Source organism: Caretta caretta, chromosome 16 (assembly GCF_965140235.1).
Source record: "Caretta caretta isolate rCarCar2 chromosome 16, rCarCar1.hap1, whole genome shotgun sequence".
Classification (NCBI taxonomy): domain Eukaryota; kingdom Metazoa; phylum Chordata; order Testudines; family Cheloniidae; genus Caretta; species Caretta caretta.
The window spans coordinates 13,350,646-13,371,545 of NC_134221.1; the positions used below are offsets into that span (position 1 = coordinate 13,350,646).

The window sequence follows — 20,900 nt, forward strand, 5'->3', positions numbered from 1 at the left end:
TTAATCTCCTCCACCATTTATCATTCTTTCAGCTACTGGAAGTGTCTGTCATACATACACAATACACATATTCCCAGCAAATATCTACCTATCTTTTCCATTTTCCCTATATCTATCAAGTCATAGCTCTCAACTTGACATGGATTAGATGTATACAACTGGCTTTTAAAATCTGAAAGAATGACCTAAAAGGAAGGTTCTGATATCAAACGTCAGAGGAAGAAGCTTGGGAAAATGGTAGATTCATTTTACTATGTAAGACATTCTCCATCAATTTTGTCACGTGACTCAGCTCTTCTAGTGTCAATGATGTACAAACAGTATGTAAAAATGTATAAACAGTAAGGTAACACCAGGTTTGAGGGATGGAAATAAATGGGATGCTATCCTCATAATCAGATCTAGTTGAGAGGTATGGCTCTACTATTCATTTAATACCTTCTAGGAGTCCATTGATACCTTACTGTCCTATCCACTGAACTCATCTACCCATTCATCCTTGTCTATTCCCCATCTATGAACAACTCTCAAATCACCTATATCCTTCCCATCTTTTCTATCTACTTATGCACACTACTACTGTGTTCTCTCCATCCCTAATCACATATTCAATGGCCTATATTTGATAGCTTTACTCTCATGCTTATATATAAAAAATCCTAAACCAAGGTTGCATGTTTAATAACTTATTGGTTTCCTACCGGGCCATTTCCTTGGTCTCCTGCCGTGCTGAAGCCATCTTAATCACCTCCTTCAGAAGGGGCATTCCACCTTCTTTGATCAGCAGGGGGCAGTACTTGTCAGCTGTAAAGAAGGGGGAAATAGAACCCTGGGAATCTTCACTCCTACTGGGTCAAATCTCTATATTCTGCAGCCTGACTCTTCTCCCTAGGCAATGAGCTCAAATCAAGAGGAGACAGAGAAGCAGTGAGAAGGTTGCTGGCTGGTAAGCCATAGGGTACAAATTTCTCTTTCTAGTGGCTCAGCCTCTTAGGCGCATCCAATCTGCAGAAGTATCGGAGATAGAAACCAATTCAGCGCTCAAGCTTGCTAGAGTGATGGAAGCTCCAGAAGGCTGTTCTCATGCACTTAGTCCATGTTGTCTTCTTAGTTCTGGCTACACCCCTTGAACATTCTTGGTAACTTCAAGGATCTGCCTTGGAGTTAGCCACGTACTCTGCATTAACCTACGGGCCTCTGAAAATAGTTTCCGTTGACTTTTCGCCACCCCTGCTGTCTAACAGGCACAGTGTATGACAATTCACAGCCCCAGCCTTTTCACTGCATTTATAATGTTCTCTATGGAGGGACTTACGGTAAACAGAGACGAGGTTATAGAGAGCCCAAGTAGCCCAATGCTGGCTGACAGGAGAGATCCCTTGCGGAAGGAGTCGAAGGATCGGTTCAAATGACCTGCAATGAATATTAAAGAAAAAAAAATGAGAAACCCAAAAGCTGCTGTTTCAGCATCTTTTCCTGCTTTAGTACTGGAAGCTTCACAGTCAGAGCTAATACTTTACCCAGCAGTAAAGCTCATTGGCATATCAGCTTCCAGTATCAAAGAGTCAGTCATAGTTTGTGGTACTGACAGGCTCAATCCCTGCTGTTTAATACTACCATGCAGCACTGAGAACCAGCTCTGAAGGATTAAACGGGGAATTAATTTATATCCTGTTCCAGTCACATTTCCTTAAGAAAGCTGAAATTCAGCAGTGCTGATCACTCTGTAGATGGGCTACACTTAAAGGGCGTCTATCTACCCTAGGCCAAGATACAGCTGAGGGGACACTAATCATTCATAAACAGTGGCTGCGCCATTTGTTCTTGCAACAGTGAAGTGCATCTACACTGCAAATCATGTGTTGAAATCACACTTGTACAGCATCCTCACCAGCAATTCATTCCATCTGTTGTTGTACTAGTGAACTGTGGCATTCCAGAGTTCCTGACGCAGCTCTCACAGCAGGAGCCTTAGGGTTATTCCACAAGTCACTGTAACACCTGAAGGGAATTTGGGGAGACTTGTCTAAACATCCCCAAAGGCAGACTGAAGGCTGCAGCGACCCGTTTAGTGGAGACAGGGACATTCACCCTAGCTGTACCTTTCATTGGGAATCGGAATTTAACTAACAGCAAGAGAAGTATTCCTTAGAGAAATGTTTTTAAGCAGACTAAAACAGTAAGATTCCATGTTTCCTGCACAATCCAATTCCACCAGAAACATGCAAGACAAGTTCTAGTCCTACTGTGTTCCCTCAAGAGAAACTAGAGATCCAGACTATTTTAATTTTCTCCATATTCTGCTTAGAAGTGTAGCAACTGCCTGTCCAGATTAGACCAATGGTCCCTCTAATCTCCAACTGTGGCCAGTACCACATGCTTCAAAGGAAGTTGAAAACCCCTACTAAAATAGTATGTCCATGTGGGAAATTTCTTCCTCACTCCAGGGAGAAGTTCTACACTTGATTAAATCTCCATCTTTCTTGCAGACTTCAGCATGCTTGAGGTTACTTCTTGGGACAGTCCCCACTCCTGGAATAAATGGGCCAAGATCCAACATCCCTCACCTGTAATTGATATTTCTTCTGGAGTTAATGTCCCAGCTCTGGATGGCTGCCCACATCCTGTCTACTACTTCCTCTCGGCGTGGCTCACAGATACCCCAAGCCTCTGGACCATCAAACATGATGTGGGAGAGAACCCCACATGCATTGTAAGATACCTCAATCCCATCTGCTTTGCTCTCCAACAGGTTGCTGCCAAGATAGAGGATAAGATTTCAGAGGTGCCAGGATAGCCTTATGCAGCACATCAGGGACAAAAAAAACTTAGTATGCAAATAGTGCAGCCCCTGTGAACTCTAACCAGAGCTCATCAGATAAGTCATAATCTCCTAACTGGACTGGACACAGCAACCTATGCAAAACAGCTTGACAAACACCAGCTTCCCAAACTGGTTTTATTGATCAGACTTTGTATTTAGATTGCAGCCACCCTCTGAAGATTCCAAAGCACTTCACAAACTGGGCAAGTTCCACTAGCCTTTTTTCGTTTTGTTTAACAAGGGGGGAAACTGATGCACAAATGTTAAACGTGTCTGCCCTACATCGCACAGTGACTCCGTGGCAGTCAGGAAGAGCAGCCAGGTCTCCTGGCTCACAGTCCACGGCTCTAACCATTAGACCCTACTGCTTCTTGATCAGTGATGCACCAACCTGAACACACTGATGAACTGGGAGGTCATGAGCTGTGGGCGGAGCTCTTTCACCTCCGCCACATTTCCCAGAAGCCCCAACATGTTACGGTGCAGCTCCTGCTTCTCTGGGAACTCCTGAGGAAACAAAGAACATGTGCAAAACAAAGTAGGACCACTGTGACTGATGGTGCAGCAAATCCAGGAAGGCAGACTGTTTCCCAGCAGTCAGGAATGGAGCTCTCTTCTTGGTGTGGTGAGGCTTCTAGCATTTAAAACACGTGACAGGCGGGAGAGAACCAAACCGCTGCAAAGCAAGGGACAGTCCTCCACTGCTTGACATGGCCACTAGAGGGAAATGCATCTCCAGGCACAGGACAGGGAGTGGGAGAGAGAGTAAATGAGGTAGAAGTGTGCCGTTGCCTTGTGCTCATAGGATGTCTGTATGTGGAAGGGGAATGGGCAGAATGTGTATAAGTCTTTTTTTCTTTCTGTTTATGCAACAGATGAAGCCTTCAGCAGGGATCAGATGAGCCAGGACTCAGTCCCAAACGTGACAGTGGAGAGTAGGGGTTCCCAAACTGTGGTATGTGTACCATATTTCTGGGGGCTACTCATAAGAAATTGTGTAATGGTGTTTTTTATTTATTATTTTATTTATTGCATTTTCATAATAGGCTACTCAGACGAAGCTTTAAAACTGTGGGAATTTGTTATATAAAATAGGGTAGTTAATTTACTTCAAGATGTACAAATGAGAATACAGAAACACAGAGATGCCGATTTACAGAACCCTCCACTCCAATCACCATATAGTGCGGGTTGAGTTGCCCAGCAACTCAGAACTTAGTCAGGGTTTTTTTCAGTTGTACATGTCACACTATAAGTATATCTATATGTAACAGTGAAATATGGACAGATGGCTAAAGATAGGTAGTGTTAAGAAGAGCACACAAAGTATCAGCAATGAGAAGGGTAGGGGTCCACGGGTAGCTGGTAGATCTGGAAGAGGGTACACAATAAGAAGAGTTTGGGAACCTCTGGTGTAGAGGATACTGGGCAGCACTTACTTTCAGGCACTCCAGGAAGAGCTTCATGCCACTGTAGTTGAGAAACATCTCACAGTTATCAGGGGTTTCATCTGTGATATTCCACAGGGCGCTCCAGGAGAACTCCATCACCTGATCACACTGTCAAGCCAGAGAGAAGGAAACAGTAAAACACAGTGGAATGGAGTATGTGACACAGGCAACTGAAGACAGAGTGCCTGTAATACAGGAGCCCAATGCAAACTAATCGGAAGGATGGGGAACTGCTGTCACCTTAGAAGAGACCAGTTTTTATTCAGTTCAGACCCACCAACACAAACATTACCATTATCCAGTTTGTTCAGAGGAGTCAAGTCCCCACAAGCCTCTGGGGACACCTGGAAAATTGCTGGTGCAATGTGACTGGATTCCTAGCACCCCTGGGCTGACCTCTCCACCTCAGGGTCAGAGTAGATATAACTGGAGTATATTTTGCTTACAGATTTTAAGAAGAAACACTTACTGTTTTATCCACCAGCTTCTTCTGAATCAGCTTTAGCATGGTCTGTGGGCAGAGAGAAGAGGGAATGAGACGTGTAAGAGCACGTCTGGGAACAGGCCAGGAATCACAGAGATTAAAATAACATCAAACTCAACCCTTGCATAGTCTGGCACAGCTCTCACCGAAGTCAATGGCAGCTATGTTTACTCATGGATTGGATTTGGCTCTATGCATCTGGAATCTGATTCACAAGGTGTAAACACCCCTCCCATCCCTTCCGAGATTAGTGTTATTTTCTCTGGGTCAATGGCACTGTATAAACAACGATTCCACTGGTTCACACAGCACGACAGATGACCTGTACCATCCAGATAACAAGTCCCTGGCCTAAACAGCTAAACGCACAAAAATGCAGAGTTCGGTACAGAACAGCCCAATGAGAAATAAATAGTCTGGTGTGTGCTCTTTATAGCTTCATGAAAAAGATGGGTCCTCAGAAGTTGGTGGACTTTAACTGGGAGGCTGTTGCAAACTCAAGGGGGAGCACGGAAGGAGCCATGAAGTCAAGAGGGGTGAAGGAGGCCAAAGGAAAGACAGGGAAGAGCCTGGGGCATAGGAAATTTTGTTGGAGGAAATGAGGGCGGAGGTATGGGAGAGGATTCGAGCAGAGTCTTGAAGAGGAGGATAAGGAACTGGAATGAGGCAGGAGAGTTAAAGCCAGGAAGAGATTATGGTTATGTCAAAAAATGAGCAGAGTGACTTCCTGTAGGGACTTTGGGGGACTTGGAAACCCCCCAAAACTGTGTACATACACCCACATGCACAATTTCTGGTCCATTATTTGGACAGTGTTGTCTATCAAGTGAGACAAAGAAACATGTCCACCCAATCTATGTAACTGAAGGTGTGAAGGGAAGTCTGACTCTTGGCACACTGGAAGTGCTGTCCATGCAGTAACCACAATGGAAAGGTTCTGCAGATTTTATTATCTCCAAATGGGCAGCAGCTTTTCCTATCTCTGGAGAGGCAGGAGAGCCTTCCTGACCTGCTGGGCCATTTTGTATCGAAAAGCAGGGGCAAGGTTGTTACTCAGACATGTCCAAAAGAAAACCCTTACATTGTTCACAGGAGGATTGTGCTAGTTGCAGAAACAACATTTTTTTATGTTTCTAGGAGGAAAACGATATTGCCCAGTGTGAAGCCCACCCCATCCAACATTACTTTTCTTTGGGACGGTCTGCCTTCTACTGATGGAGAGACTGGACAGAGAGGTTATGGGGCTTACCCAAGGCCACACGATAAATCTGTAGCAGAGCCAAGATTAGAACTCAGGAGTCATGACTCCTGGCCTTGTGTTGAGATCATGCCTCCTCCCCTGCCCTCAAACAGACACTACCTCTAACAGCACATCAAGAAAGTAATAACTTCCCTTGCTGGCACATTTTCAAGGGGCTCAGCTTAAGGATGGTGAATTCCATGATAGGACAGCACTGCTAGGACTCTTGCTTTCCTTGACTGCAATACTTTTCTATGATCCTCGGGGGCTGGATTATTTACTGGACCTACTCCACGGACACGTCCAATGGAAGTCTCAGAAAGTACGTTCACACAGGACTCTAGCCCAGTCTGGGGTAGGGATTAGCAGCCATCCTGGGACCATACCAACCATGACAAACCCCATCTTGCCCACAGCCTCCTTATGGTCATTGTCCACTTGGCAGACCAAGGCATTGCAGAGGTGTACAGCAATGCGCTGGATGGACTCATCCTGCCGAGTAGGGTTCAGGATGTTCAGCAGCAGCTCGTTGACACGGCGGTACTGAAATTCCAGCTCCTCTGGGATGCTGAAGTTACACAGCGTCAGGCAGCAGTTCCGCTGCACCTAGCGGGGGGAAGCAGAGCAAGCTGAGGGTGGGCTGACAAGACGGATCATCCTACAAGTATGTGCAAAACCCCATAAGCACATGTACAGATGCCACACAACATTGTCACTGTCTTCCATCTCAACACAAACACCACACACACATGCATCACCCTCCAACCCAACACCACGCTGCATATGCACTCCCCACACCATAGCTTCACCAGCCTACAGCTCAACCCTCTCACCGCATGCACACTCTCCATCTGCTACCCAACCCCACCACCACCTGCACGCTCCACATGCAATCCAAAGCCAGTCACCTTTGCCACAAATACACATGCACCACTATCGCCTCTTTCTTCCCCCATATTACTACAGAACTATGTCGCCATCACATGTACAATGTAGGTCCCAAATAAAATTGCACCCACGCACCCATAAAGTGAATTCATGACCAGATATAGGCAACGGCTTCTCTAGGGCATGCCGTGGTACACATTCAATAGGCTCAAAGCGCCCAGAAGGTACAAAGTACTGGAAATGGCCTGTTACTGGGAGAAAAGGAAGAGGGAGAACAGTGAGAACATGGTGAAGTTGACTGAGCTCTTACTGTCACTTCCTGGTAAGACTCCATGCCATTCAGCACCACCTGGATCACCTGACGCCGCAGCTTCACGCTCTGCTCCATCCGATACTCTGAATTTGTTAGATAGAAAAGGGCTGCGCTCCCAGTCACCTGGATATTCTTATCGTACTTGTGACACTTGAGAGCTGTGATCACCAGCTACAAAGAAACAACGGGAGCTTTTAGTGCCATTTAGTCCCAGCTGAGCCCCCATGTAACCGTTACCCCTACGCAGGCAAAGACCAATACAAGCTTCAAGGGACGAAGAGCACAGGCACAGCTGGAATAGTCTGTTCAATGAGATCATAAGACACCTTCTAAAATCAAGGACCCTATTTCCATCATGCTACTGGAACTTCCTCTTTAGGACCCTGATCCAAAGCTCATTGAAGTCAAAGGAAATGGTAATCTTTCCTTTGACTTTAATGGGGTTTGGATCAAGCCCTAAGTCATGGGGAAAGGTTTGATTTTTGTGCTGTAAAATCCTCCTCCCCCTAAATCTGACTGTGCTCAAGGGAGGTGAGCACTGCCTGTGGGTAAGTGCCTCTGTGCTCACCTGCAGTGCTCTCAGCAGCTGGTTGCAGCGCTCGATGCGGGCGATATCAAAAAGGAGATTGATGGCCCGGGATGTGATTTCGGGCCGGTGTTCGGTGTATGTCTCGATAGCATTCAGCACCTGCTCTTCATTCTTGTCCCCACTCACCTGGCAGCAAGGAAAGAAAAAAATCATGTCCAGAGAGGAAGAGACCAGCAAGGGAGGGGGTCGTTCAAGAGAGAGGCCAGCAAGAGAATGGGGGATCCGCAGTGAGAGGAGTCTGTAGGTGGCAGCTCAAATGGTGCATGCACTCTCTCAGCCCTTTTCTATACAGCTAGCAGGATTCATTCTGATGAGGCCCAAGATATCAGCACACAGGCTGAGTTACCTCTCAGCCCAACCTTGCAGGAAGTGGTTCCTGCAGGGCAGGGTGGTATCTCTTTGCAGAGTTATGTATGGCTACTTCTTAAGCCTCAGACACCCGTTGTCGAGTGCCCTTTGTGCTAGAAGCAGGGTTGGGAATGGACAGGGTGCATGTGGGTCTTTACCAGGCTCCTTTCTAAACGGCTGTTTTTAGCCCTCACAAACATTGCATGGGGCACGGACCTTGCACCACTGCAGCATTCTTCCAGCAGGGGGACCCATAGTTCAAAAGGCCATGGATCACTTCCACAGAGCCTGAGAGTTCTGATATGCTGGCAGACTCTCTAACTTCAGACCCCTTTTGAGAATTTTTCCATTGGCCCTTTACCTTGTAGGCTGGAATATGCGTCAGACGGCAAAGAGAGGTCTCAAAGAGGCCCAGGAACTGAAGCGGTCGTTTCAGATCCCTGAAGGGGGCAATGCTGCTCTTTGATGGCTCAATGCTGGGAAAAGAAGAGATCGTCCATGTCTGAGCTCTGCTTATTCAGCTCCCTCCAGCACAAAGATAGTTACAGAGCTCCCTGCCTGCTTTGATTACACTTCACAACAAGCCAGAGTAACTGGGTCTAAATTCAGTCATATCCCATCAAAATCCTGGTTAGGGTTTCTTAAAGACAATCGCATCTTTAAAGGCAGTCACATCATACTCCTTGATGGGACCTTTCATCACAGATGATCCCTACTGGTCTGCACAAGAAGTGAATGTGTCCAACAGAAACGACGTTAGGAATTCAGGCAGGGAGACTATAGTTACCCAAGTTCGGCTAGGACAGCAGGGGTACAACTGATTGTTATAAAAAGGGCCATGGGATTTCTAATGATCATAAATAGTCAGGAACCTGATTTTATGTCTCCTCTGAAGGATTGCCATCAGCTCAACACCCCTCTCATTACAATGAAGCACTGGGTCAGAATTGACTCAGAACACTATCAGCAGTGATTGCTGCATCACCGCCGTACTCCTTGAAGATCTACAGCCAACGTTCTCCACAAATTCTGTAAAGAAGCCAGTGCTGCGCACAGCAGTTTTGCTTTCACACTGTAACAGCTCAGAATATGGGAGGGCAAAATTCCTGGCTGATTTGGAGCGAGAGATAATAGTGCTCCCTGTAGATGCTGGTTGGGATTTTCAAAGGGGCCTAAGGAAGTTAGGCTCTCATTGGGGGTGGTATTGACAAATCTCAATATTAGCATTGTAAATTCGAGCTCCTTAAAATACCTGCAGTTATTTCAACTGCAGAAGTAATTCTTTGCTAACCCTTCTAAAAAGTGTTGTGTAGTGAAGCTGATGCAGGAAGGCTGCTGTGCTCCTCCCCACAACTCACTGCATTTCAGTGGTGGACAAGAGTTACTTGAGTACAGTTTGTGGAGGGCTTTGTGGTCTTTTTGGAGGGAAGTGGATGATATATAAACTATTTTTACAGCTATCAGTATGTGAGTAATGTATAAGGAAAAGGACAGCTGCAAAACCTATGTGGATGTGAATGAAAGCCAGGTAGGGCTAATTAACGACTATTCTGAAGCCCTCATCCATGGTGATCAATCCCACTTGGAGAGAGGCTTTAGAGTCACTAGAAATTTGTGACAAATCTCTTTTTCTTGTTATTATTAATAGTTCTAAAGAATTCTAAAGCCCAACAGAGAGATTTGTCCTTGCTGCAGCTTTCAATGAAATTTCCCCTCCCACAGATCCACAGTGACCTCCATCCCTGCCTGGCCTTCTAGCCTTACCTTGTCTGACCCACTTTCTCCTCAATGCTTGAGATGGTGCAGTTCTCCAGCATGGTGTGCCCTGAGATATCTAGTGAGGAGAGGTTTACCAGGTTATCCACAAACAGGCTCAGCACCCGCCGGGTCAGCTTGAATTTGTAATAACTGGACAGGCGGTCTCGGGAAATATCCAAGTGCCTGAAAATGAGAGCAAGCATCTAAGAGTCTGGAGAGCATCATGTGGGGCTTCCCCCATCCTTCCAGGTCAAACCCAGCCCTGCAGAGACCATTCACAAGCACAACTGCTGATTTTCCAAGATACAGGGATGTGACTCTGTGGAACTAGCAGCAGGATGGAGTCTTGTGTATAACCTAAGTGCACCCAGTACCCTTGGATTATACACTAACAGATCCCTGGTGGGGGCCTGTCCAGAATGGAGTATAAAGAATTACTCAGCTAAATGACCAGAATGGCAACTACTGTAGGCTGAGCAACCTACCTTCCCAGTCTTCAACATAAACAGGCATCTGATCATTTCTCTAACCATGGAACTGGCTACATATCTTCTACCTGGTGATCAAATTGCACCAGAAGATCTTCTCATCCCCAGAAAGGTGTGTTACCTCATCTCCCAAAATGAATGACAGAAGCTCTCTGATTCCTCCCTTTGTCTCTTTCTTTTCCAGACTGGATATTGTTGTATCCATGACACTGTACAGAGATCTTAATAATCTCTATTACACCAGCACCATTGCCCTACAGTTTTAAATGTTTGATGTTATATGAAAAACACAACATAAAATTAAATTAATAAACCATGTAATAATAGTAATACACTTCATCAGTACAACTGCCTACCCACAGGGGGCATGTTGTGGCTCCAGTACCCCCTACTGGACAGATGGTCAGGTACATTCCTACCAGAATGTGTGTGAGAGAGAGAGAAGGACTGGGTTGCACATTAGTGATTAAAGACACATAGGTTGGAATTTTCTAAAGGGCATATGTGACTTAGGAGCCTAATTCCCATTTTTAAAGTGACTTGGGCACTTAAGAGTTGAAGTCAACAAAAAATCAGCAGGACTTAGGAACTTACATCACTTTAAAAATGGGAATTAGCTCCTAAGTCACTTGGATGCTTTTGAAAATTTTACCTCTGGTGCTTTTCTGACACGTCTAACGTGTATGAACATGGTGCCCCCTAGTAACCACAGCCTACAAGACTATAAGTGATAAGACTGGTGGACAGGCTCCTTTAATTTGAATGGTAAAGCCCTGTGGTTTTGGACCAGAAAGTCCTGCATTCTATTCCTGATAGCAAATGTGCAGTTTCGCTGGTGACTGTGGTGCTCACTGTTTGCAGCTATGGAGTCATGTGACAGCACTAATTCTCACTGGTAGGCCAGGGGTGCCTATTTGCTTTGGATGACATTGTTTCCTGGATCATCCTCTTTCCCTAACTCTGCGCTCAGAGCAGTAAGATCTGCTGCTTATTTCACATTCAATGGACTTTGGTGGTGCTCAGTGATCAGATGATTCAAGCCAACCACTGATTGCTAAATTTTTCTCTTATCTGTGAGTCAGGCTTAAACATTGGACTTCCTCATTCGATAAGCAACTTGTGGGAGTCAGTTTTGGTTTCACACTGAAATTATTGCTGTGATACCAGCATCCAAGTGTGCCCACAGACCAGGAGTAATTTTGACTGAGGATCAGGTATAAACATAGGGAGCCCCCTCTGAGTACTTGATCTTGCTGTCCTTATGCAGGAAAAACCTCAACGGCCTTCAGCAAGGGCTTTGGGATGTAAAGGAAGTGAATGATCAAGTGCCTTTGAGGGAAAGCTCAGTTCCTCCACCACCACAAACCTAAGATCTGGGATGGGGAAAATGCTCTCAGAAAATCACCATAGGGGCTCAATCCTGAGCAGCTCTGAGCACCTGCAACTCCCAGTGAAGAAAGAACAAGTGAGGAGGGAGGCATCTGCTGACCTGAGCTTGCGGAGCTGTGAGATCACTTGGATGTGCTCCTCTGAAAGGTCCATGTTGTAAAGCACTACGGAAACCAGACTGTCCTTCCACTGGGTCAGAAATGCCACATCATTGAGCTGGATCCCAGAGAGATCCAGGGCAGTGAGGGAGGCCAAAGGTCGAAGCAGTGTCTCCACGTTCACCCCCTCGGTCATACGGCCCAGGTTCAGGAAGCGCAAGCGGCTGAAGCCCTCGAAGGTAAAGTCCTTGACCAAGACTTGGCGAGTGGGGTTCACCAGGCAGTCGTCTTCACAGCCTCCTGGGTTCTCTTCCTCGTAGAAGAGATTACTGCAGCCAAAGAGGCTAAGAGAAACTAGAGTGTGGCTGAAGCTCAGTAGGGTCTGCAGGCTCTTGGCTGTCAGCTTCTCACAGTTAATCAGGGATAGCTCAACAAGGTCCTGGAAGCAGGAAGCCAAAATGTTAGAATTACTTCACTGTCAGTGTTCCTACACCAGTCCCTACAGCAACTCTTGCTGGGAAAGGCTGGGTCTGGAGTACTCAGCTCTCACACAGCCAGCATTTCCACACTGTTCCCTATAGTGGCTCCTGCTGGGAGCAACTAGGAGTAGGACTAGAGTCCTCTGAGCTCCCACACAGCCAGTGCTCCCACTCCATTCCCTGTAGCAACTCCTGCTGTGAAAGGCTGGGGATGGAGAAGCCTCAAGTTCTCCCACAGCTAGGATTCTGATAAAGCAGGTAATAAGCACAAGTAATCTATGGTTCTCCCTGAGCATTGTGAGTGGTTCCTGCTGTGGGTTGCTGCAGAGTGACAGCTAGGAAGACATAGATGCAATACCACCTGCTTTCTGATGGCTTCCAGGTCCTGGTCCTGCACTACGTCCTCCCGCAAATGGATTCGTGCTAGCCTGGTGCTCCGAGGATCTGAGAACAGGGTGAAGAAGCTCTCATGGGGTTCAAAGATGCTGTCTGCATTCACCAGCTCCACATACCTACATGAGAGGTAACAGGGTTAGCTCATCAGTGGTGTTGATATGGGCACACCTGGTAGGATTTTCATCACAGCTATAGCCACAAGAAAACATGTGTGTGTGAGAGACTCTCCCTCTGATCTCGTGGGATAGCCCATGGGTGGCCTGTCCAGGGAATGCCCCCTGACACCACGGGCATTCCCTGGACAAGGCTAGGATGGTGTTGGAATCTGCTGACTTTAAAGGCCCTCTATACTGTAATGCAGCATAGTGGTGCTTAAAGCCAATGGAGAATCAAGTCCCAGGTCTAATACCTCACTAATATAACAATCACACTTGCATCTCAACATTTTCTTTCCTACTGTTGTTACAAGTAACACCCAAGATTCTTGGAACTGAAAGAGATCCAAGAAAATAAGTATTTTTCTTTATTTTCCACCCTGGGGTTTGAATTTTTCCATTTAAAAAACAATGTTTCCCCTTTCCCCCCATTACTTTTTCTAAGCTATGAAATCTTTCTGAGTTTGTTGGAGCTCTCCCTGGAGGACCAGAAAATGGGACAGACCAGGACCCCATTGTGGTGGGTGCTGTATAAACATAGATCTCTTTCCCCCATCAGCTTTCCCAGACATGGTGCCTGTAAGGGCACACCCCTATTTGTTCTCCAGTCAATCATAGAGCTTTCCAGGAAAAACAAGCTAGGCAAAAGCTACATTTCTAATGTAAGAATCAAGCAGAAATAAGTGTAAAGTGTATGCATCTCTCCCCTCGAGTCCTGGCTTCTTCCTCCAGCTTCCATCCCCGATGGACAGCAGCACCCACACAAGCCAATCACGTACTCATTGACGAGCTTGTCACAGATCTCACTCGGCAGGAAGACATCGGGGTGAAGCCGGAGAGTCTCATTGTCCAGTAGGTAGCAGAGGGTCCCCTCCAGGTTGCGGAGGCAATAGTCTGTGCATAATGTCATCAGCGACTCTGGGCTGTCAGATGCCATCTTCAGGGAACAGTGGTGGTGGGCAGGGGGAGCAGGGAACTGTGGCAGAAGGAAGCTTTTCAATTCAAGGGATCCCTGCCCCCCAACCTCAGGAGATTCCCAGCTGGATTTACAGGGACATTAGGACATCTGCAGGCAGACAAAAGACAGACAATCAGATAAAAGAAAAGTACATTGGAAAGTACCCTGAAAATCTGCCAGTGCTTAGGGGGACACTGATGGCTAGGTTCATGGACCAGTCACCTGTTGATGGCAAAGAGAATTGCAGATGTTTGGCCATTTGCAAATAATGCCCTTAACCTCTCTATGCCTCAGTTTCTCCTCCAGTAAAATGGGAATACTCCTCCCCAGGCTTCCATGATGCTATAAAGGTTAGTTAGTTAATGGGACACATGTTCATTAATTAGGTTAAATATTAGAAAAAAGCTTCCAAGCAGTGAGCTGCATCTGTCTGAAGATGAGCCTCTTAGAGGGAAGTGGGGGAAGCCACATTGCTTGAGTCACATAATACTAGACTGAGCAGATCACTAGAAAATATACTCCAGGGCACAATCCAGCATGCAGACTTGATGGGACTTAGCAGCTTGCCCCATCTCTAACATCTAGGATTCTATTTATTTTCATTTCAGTTAAACTGCTTTGCTTTGTACTTAATTTGAACCTTCCCCTGCAGTGCTGAAAGCTCCAAACCCACAGCATTATACCAGCACCTCAGAAGCAGGATATGAAACTGAGTAGGGACCAAACTGATTGGTCTACTTTTATTTTCCAAGCTGAGTGAAATGCAAAGTGTACATAGGAAAGAAAGATCAATCTGTATAACTTCCCTCCATTTTATTTCTCTGAGGTCTTGTCAGTAACAAAAGCCACATTCCTGCAATTCTTCCCTTATGGGCAGACTCCTACCTCTGCATAAAGCCCTAATGAAGCCAACTGGGCTCTGTGTGACTGAACCCCTGCAAAGTCAATGGGGCTCCATGCAGGCACAGAGATACAGTTACAAGAACAGGGCAGTGACATTATTTTTAATACAATGAAGGGTCTGATCCTGTAGTCACATATACGCATGAATAATATTACTTGTGAGTAGTCCCATGTGTAAGCATTTGCCGGATCAGGTTCTCAGAGGAGCTGGGGCTTTAAAGCTGACCTGTAAAAAGAATTGGGCTGGGGGCTTTGTTTTACTTTACAATGCATAAAGACAGTCAGAAATGTTTGAGGGTTTTTCCTGTTTGTTTTTCATCTAAGAAATATCAGAAATGCAAAGTCTGGTCTCCTTGCTGTTGCAGGAGAACTTCTTGGGAGTCTCAGAAATGTTTATCACATATTACCTGAAGGAAGCATGTGAGAGAGAGCACGAATGTGGGCAAATCTTTAACATAAAACATATTTTTGCTGAAATTTTCATTAACTATTGGAGTTAAGTGTTTTAAGCAGCTGTACTAAAAATCCCTTCCCTTCTCCACTGCTCAGCTTTCACTCTCTTGACTCTTGGGATAACCATGACAGACATGCTAGACATCTGAATTTCTAGTGTAAAATCAGAGGCACACACAAAACCAAAACTTTTTTTTTTAAATAAACACTTTCAAGCCTTCTTTATACATTGTATAGAAGCAAAAACAGGCACTAGAAACCTTGTGTATACATTCAGACAGAAAGTGCATGAGATGGGTGGTTGTTAGATAAGGTGGTACCATACAGACGTTTTGTTAGCTGTTGCCATCTAAACATCAGAAAGAAGTTTCTTGACAAGTGTTGAACTTAAAGGCAACAATTAAAAAGGCATTTGTGGCATCTTCCCCTTCAAGGGCAGACATTTCATCTGCACCCTGTCTTAACAGTTTCAGATTGCCTATGTTGGTTCAGGCCCATCTGTACACCCCTGAGGATTGTGTCCCAAGCCACCCTCTCCAACTACCTGGCTAGTTGCTTCCTAATAAGGCACAACTCCAGACCACACTCTTGACCCACAGCAGCACCCTGCATCTGGGAGGAAAGGAGAAGGCTCCTCTGTGGTACCCTGTTAATGGTGCCTCATGGACCAGCCAGCAAGGGGTCACCGAGCCGCAGTTAAAACATCTTTCTCTCCCTGCTGCTGCTTCCAGCTTGAGCCAGACCAGGATATCACCCACAAAGTGATAGAAATCTGCTCTCTCTTGAATCCTCTGCTGTCTTCTTTTCCATACAGCACAGCATTTGCATCATGTTTAGTGTCTCATTTGGGTTTTTATAGAGGTCCTTGCACTGCTTTCTTGTGTGTGCACAATAAACACTGAGGTTACATGCTGCATGCCATCACTGATGTGGGATATTGTACCCCCATCTTCCTTTAACTATAACTCACTCCCCACATGGGAAAAGCAAAGCAATGAAAACCCGAGATGACCACGAGCACCAATAACTTACCTGGGTTGTGGCAGAGACAGAGTTAGGCGCCTGAGACCGCTCTTCTATAGCAGCTTTCATCAAAGGTTCTCAAAGCACTTTATAACCATGAATTAACCACCAGCACCCTGGGAAATAGAACTATTCTCCCATTTCTATAGATAGATGGGAAAACCAAGTCACAGAGAGTTGAAGCAAATTCGCCTGAAGTTATGCACTGAATCTATGGCACAGCTGGGAATAGAACCCATATCTCCTGACTCCCAGGCCTATGCTTCAAATCCAAGGCTATCACCTACATCCCCCCAAAAAATTACTGACAGCTGAAGTGCAGAGTTAGCTGATTCCACCCCCAAAGTACTGTGCAAGTAGTGATCACAGCACCACTGAGGAGTCTGATGGCCATGCTCCTTCTCTCCAGTCCCAGAGCAGCTGTTGCTCTGGAAGGTGTTGCAAAATGTCTGTAACATCCAGTCTTTGCTTTTCATCATGGGATTCCAGAGAGCAGCACACTCAGTGCAGAAGGACAAAACAGCAAACATTGACTCAGTCTCTCTCCCTGTCCCTCCTCTCATGGGGAGTCATTCCTTAAAGCGTTCCCAGGCTATTTTCTTCATCATCACCATGTTATAACTAACTCCAGTTGCACTGTGACAGGTTAGAAAGGAGTAGCCATGTTAGTTTGTATTAGTAAAAACAACGAGGAGTCCTTGTAGCACCTCAGAGACTAACAAATTTATTTGGCATAAGCTTTTGTGGGCTATACCCACTTTGTTATATCACACGAAAGCTTATGTCCAAATAAATTTGTTAGTCTCTAAGGTGCCACAAGGACTCCTCGTTGTTTTAACTCCAATTGGTTAACACAGGATTCTCCACTGTAGCCACTGCCCCACAGGAAGGCACCAGTCAGATCAGGCAGGTAGATCAATCAGGAACCAGCCCTGTCCCCTCAGAAGCTCCAGTCAGGTAGTCTGCTGCTTTGACCATGACTTCAGGGATAAGGTAACCACTCAGATTCAGGAACTGAATGGTCCCCATGGGAGACAGGAGCACAGCTGTGGCTTAGCTTTCCTATCAGCCCAGGCTCCAGCCTTCTGATCCCTCCCTTTGCTTCAGGACAGATTTCTGTGCAACCTAGGTAGCAGCAGGAGTTTCAAATCAAAACTCCGTTCTTCTTTCTGTGTCTCATTAATTCTCCTTTAGAGAATGCGCTTCAGTGCCAGGAACAAGAGCCAAACAAGTAATTAACCCAACACGGAAAATAACGACTCAAGAAAAAAGGCAGAGATCAGCAGAACTGCTCTTTGTTTCGGAACAGCCGTCCACCTAGTCTAGCCCTAGTTTCCTGAATTTGGCTGAATTTGGCTCCTGTATTCTGGATCTGCATGTACCTGATTCTCAGCATCAGAGGATATGAAGTGGTTTGTGTCTTCTCCTTTCCATGAACATCCCTGGAAATAAAATATCCAGGCAATGGGCAGAATCCCCTCCCCAAATTTCAAACGCAAAACTCTCATCTTAACCTACTGCATTCTGACATAAAACCCATTTAATAAACTATCTGGTGGAGAAGCAGGTTGGGGGCTCTGCTACCTTGTGCCCAAGGTACAGAGAGGTTTCAGAACGAGAACAGTTACAAATGGGCTTTACAGAAAGAAAATTAAACCCAGCAATCAACAAAAATCTTTTATAGGATCTGGTTAATTCAGACGATGGTAATGGGAGATGCAGCCTTTCACTTCTAGTGATGGTCTTGCAGGTCACACAATTCTATTCTGGGCCATGTTGGTAGCAACTGAATGTCATTACCTCCCAGTGGCTGCTTGATGGCTCCAATACCCCGGTGATGGGTGCAGTATAAGGAGCTAAAGGGATGTGAAATGAGTTGGTGGGTCTCAGTCCAGTTCACAGAGGACACAGACTGTGTCTTTCTATACGTTTGTATATTGTCTAGTGCAATAGGGTCCCAATCCTGATGAGCACCGTTGGATGCTACTGCAATGTAATCAGCTGACTCTGATATTTCATAGAACTGGGGCGCAGAAATGATCTGTGCTTTAATCCCTTAGCTTCCAAGAACCACCACTATTACCATATGCAAAAGGCACCCCACTCTAATCTAGGGGATAGGGATTAAACTGTCACAGTAAAGCATCACTACAGAAGAGCACTCACCATTATGTGTATTAGAGTAGTGCCCAGAAGCTTCAGTTGAGATTTGGGCCCCATTGTGCTGGACACTGTACAAACACAAAAATAGAAGATCCTGCCCTGAAGTTCCTAACTAGGAGCACAAGGGGACAAGGAGCAGGGAAATAAGGGGATCTCTGATGGGAACACAATGTTGCATGCTTTTACTAGGTATAGGCGCCATATTTGTAAGCGAACTAGAGATACTGCCTCGCCATTATCATAAGGTGTGGGCTCTTCTAGACCACTTAGCTGGCTGGCTGGTTGTCTACCTGGCTACCAGATTGTCACCCATGGTTTCCAAAGTGGGCAATGAACTGCCTGGTATGTGTGAAGGGTCAGGGATGTGTGTGAGGAAGGTGTGCAGAGGATCCAAACAGTGAGGCACTCAGTGACCAAGAGACCACTATAACCCAACTGCACAAGTCAAGTACTGATTTCCCACCCTGGCAGATCCCCTTCCATCTTGGAAGAGGGTTGATCCAAGGGGACAGAGTTATTTAAAACAAGCTTGTTAACCAGTGTGTGCCCCATGCTGGCTAGAGCCATCAGCCCCATCCAAGGCATCTGGGGAGTAGTACACCACCCTCTTAGCATTCATCAAAATGAAGGAAACTATGAGACACAGCATTCCTCCACCCCTAGCCTCCCAGATCCAAACAGCCGCTTCTGTGGGTGCTGCTCCTCTATGAGATACATCTGCATTTTTAAGACATTCCCAGCTTCACCCACATGTGAGGCCTGGTGCTGCTGTTCTCACACTTAGGAATGCCTGTGTTAGAATTTGTATCTTGGACTTCAGATCAATCCCCTCTTCTATTACAGGCTCTCTTCAGCCTGGTACTTGAGGCTAGGCCAGATTCATTGTGGCTCAGTGCCAAGGTGCATAACCTTCATATTTGCTGCTACAAAGATGATTGGCAAGGCTTTCAGCATCATGAGTTTGCCCACAAAGAGGGCATAACGAATATTAGCATGAACAGATCACAAGGGATTATTTAAAATAACAGATTGAATGTAAATCCAGAGCTCAGCATAGGTTACATTCTGAAGGAAAACTGCATGGCTCATTTATATTGCATTTACACAGCACTTCACAGTTCCAAAGCACTTAACAAATACTAACTGATCATCCCAACTGATGCAGGAGATATCATCCCTATTTTACAGGTAGGGGAAATGAGGCACAGAGCAGTTAAAATATTCATAGTGTGCTGAGAATTTAGGAATTCTTTGGTGCTCATCCTTTGCTCAGACCACACCAAACATTATAAATCAGACAGATTATAAACAGGGAACAGGTTGCCATTTGTATATGACTATGGCGCAGATACTCCTTTTAAAGTTAAAATACAGTACAAGATTGTTGGTGCTGTTCGCAACGGTCACCCACCCAGTAAAACATCTCCAGAAAAGCCTGTTATGATTCGCATTAACACTGTGCATCACCAGATCGCAATGGCCTCCAAAGATATTTTGAGCTGTTTCACCAGCCTGCAGAATGGTCCCTGTCAAAATCAGGTTTTTCTGTCCCTTGAAGGAAGGGACAGACAGGGTGAAACTCCCTTCTGCAATACTACCTACATCTGCCTCTCCGGAAGAGCTGCTGTACCTGTTTCCAATCTGTTTTAAAGGTCGCCCCATTAAACAGTTTCATGAGAGCTGTTACCCTTTTACAGGATCTCTCCTGCAGGACATTGTATTCCAACATTGTCATGAATGAGTCATGATACATTTGCACAAGTGCCCAAAGACATTTTGGGGCTGCTTTAATGCCATTCAAGACGTGCAGAGGTCCCACGGAAATTGGCTCTATAGCTTAGGCGCAGCTCATGGATCCTCCTCGGTCATGTGTCAACCCTGGGAAAGGAGGAGGGTCTTTGCTCGCTCCTTTCCAGTGGGCACGGGTCCGGCTGGGTATCCCTGGTAACGGGGGGACGGTTACCCCTCTCTTAGGGGGTCACCCAGAGTGGGGAATCACGTCTCCCGAGGGTGGATCCAGAGGATACAATGCTCCCTCCCATGCCCCCCCTCCCCGCTGGGTGGATGGTCAAGTATCCTCCCCGGGGCAGTAGTGGGTGTGACAGGTCCCGTCCCTCACCCCGCACAGTGGGTGGATCCTGGGTCTCTGACCCGCGGCAGCCGGGGGATGGGGTCCCCGCAGTGAGCGGATCCGGGATCGGGTCCCCCCCGGGCGCCGGTACCACGAGTCAGCCCCGCATGCTCTTATCTCCGATCTCCCTGGCACCCACCTGGCCCGAGGCCCCTGCCCGGCTCTCTGGGTAGAGGGGATCCAGGTTCGTTCCGGTTCCGGTCCCCGGGGGCGGGGGTCTGTGTGTCCGCCTCAGGGTCCGCTCCTGCCCCCCCCCCCCGCAGCAGCCTCCGCTGTCAACAAATCCACCCGTCACTTCCGCCAGCCGGAGCCCGGAGCCCTAGACTGCCTTTCCCGGGAAACAGAATCCCCAGGCAGAACGTTCCGCTG

At 46.4% G+C, this 20,900-nt stretch overlaps 1 protein-coding gene and 1 long non-coding RNA gene across 6 annotated transcripts in view; one reads left to right on the top strand and one right to left on the bottom strand.

Annotated features, from left to right (window-relative positions):
* The window catches only part of LOC142069402 (uncharacterized), a 14,285-nt gene extending 10,021 nt beyond the window's left edge, over positions 1–4,264 (top strand). The window contains exons 2-3 of the long non-coding RNA XR_012665213.1: positions 2,490–3,449; positions 3,700–4,264. This is a non-coding gene — a long non-coding RNA (uncharacterized LOC142069402). The remainder of the gene's footprint in view (positions 1–2,489; positions 3,450–3,699) is intronic.
* ZER1 (zyg-11 related cell cycle regulator) overlaps positions 1–20,827 on the bottom strand; it is a 27,499-nt gene extending 6,672 nt beyond the window's left edge. The window contains exons 1-17 of one of the 5 annotated variants that reach the window (XM_048822486.2): positions 20,671–20,808; positions 18,404–18,468; positions 16,247–16,380; positions 13,680–13,966; positions 12,711–12,861; positions 11,873–12,309; positions 9,902–10,078; positions 8,499–8,613; positions 7,769–7,915; positions 7,198–7,371; positions 6,390–6,605; positions 4,745–4,786; positions 4,264–4,383; positions 3,216–3,331; positions 2,568–2,756; positions 1,316–1,413; positions 702–804 (exon numbers count right to left, since the gene is read on the bottom strand). In XM_048822486.2, coding sequence (XP_048678443.1) covers positions 702–804; positions 1,316–1,413; positions 2,568–2,756; positions 3,216–3,331; positions 4,264–4,383; positions 4,745–4,786; positions 6,390–6,605; positions 7,198–7,371; positions 7,769–7,915; positions 8,499–8,613; positions 9,902–10,078; positions 11,873–12,309; positions 12,711–12,861; positions 13,680–13,837 — 2,243 coding nt within the window. In that variant the 5' untranslated portion in view covers positions 13,838–13,966; positions 16,247–16,380; positions 18,404–18,468; positions 20,671–20,808. Of the gene's footprint in view, positions 1–701; positions 805–1,315; positions 1,414–2,567; positions 2,757–3,215; positions 3,332–4,263; positions 4,384–4,744; positions 4,787–6,389; positions 6,606–7,197; positions 7,372–7,768; positions 7,916–8,498; positions 8,614–9,901; positions 10,079–11,872; positions 12,310–12,710; positions 12,862–13,679; positions 13,967–16,246; positions 16,381–18,403; positions 18,469–20,519; positions 20,542–20,670 lie in introns of those variants that run through there. The other 4 variants (XM_048822487.2, XM_075120317.1, XM_048822485.2 and 1 more) reach the window with 4 other exon arrangements.
* Positions 20,828–20,900: the final 73 nt, after the last annotated feature.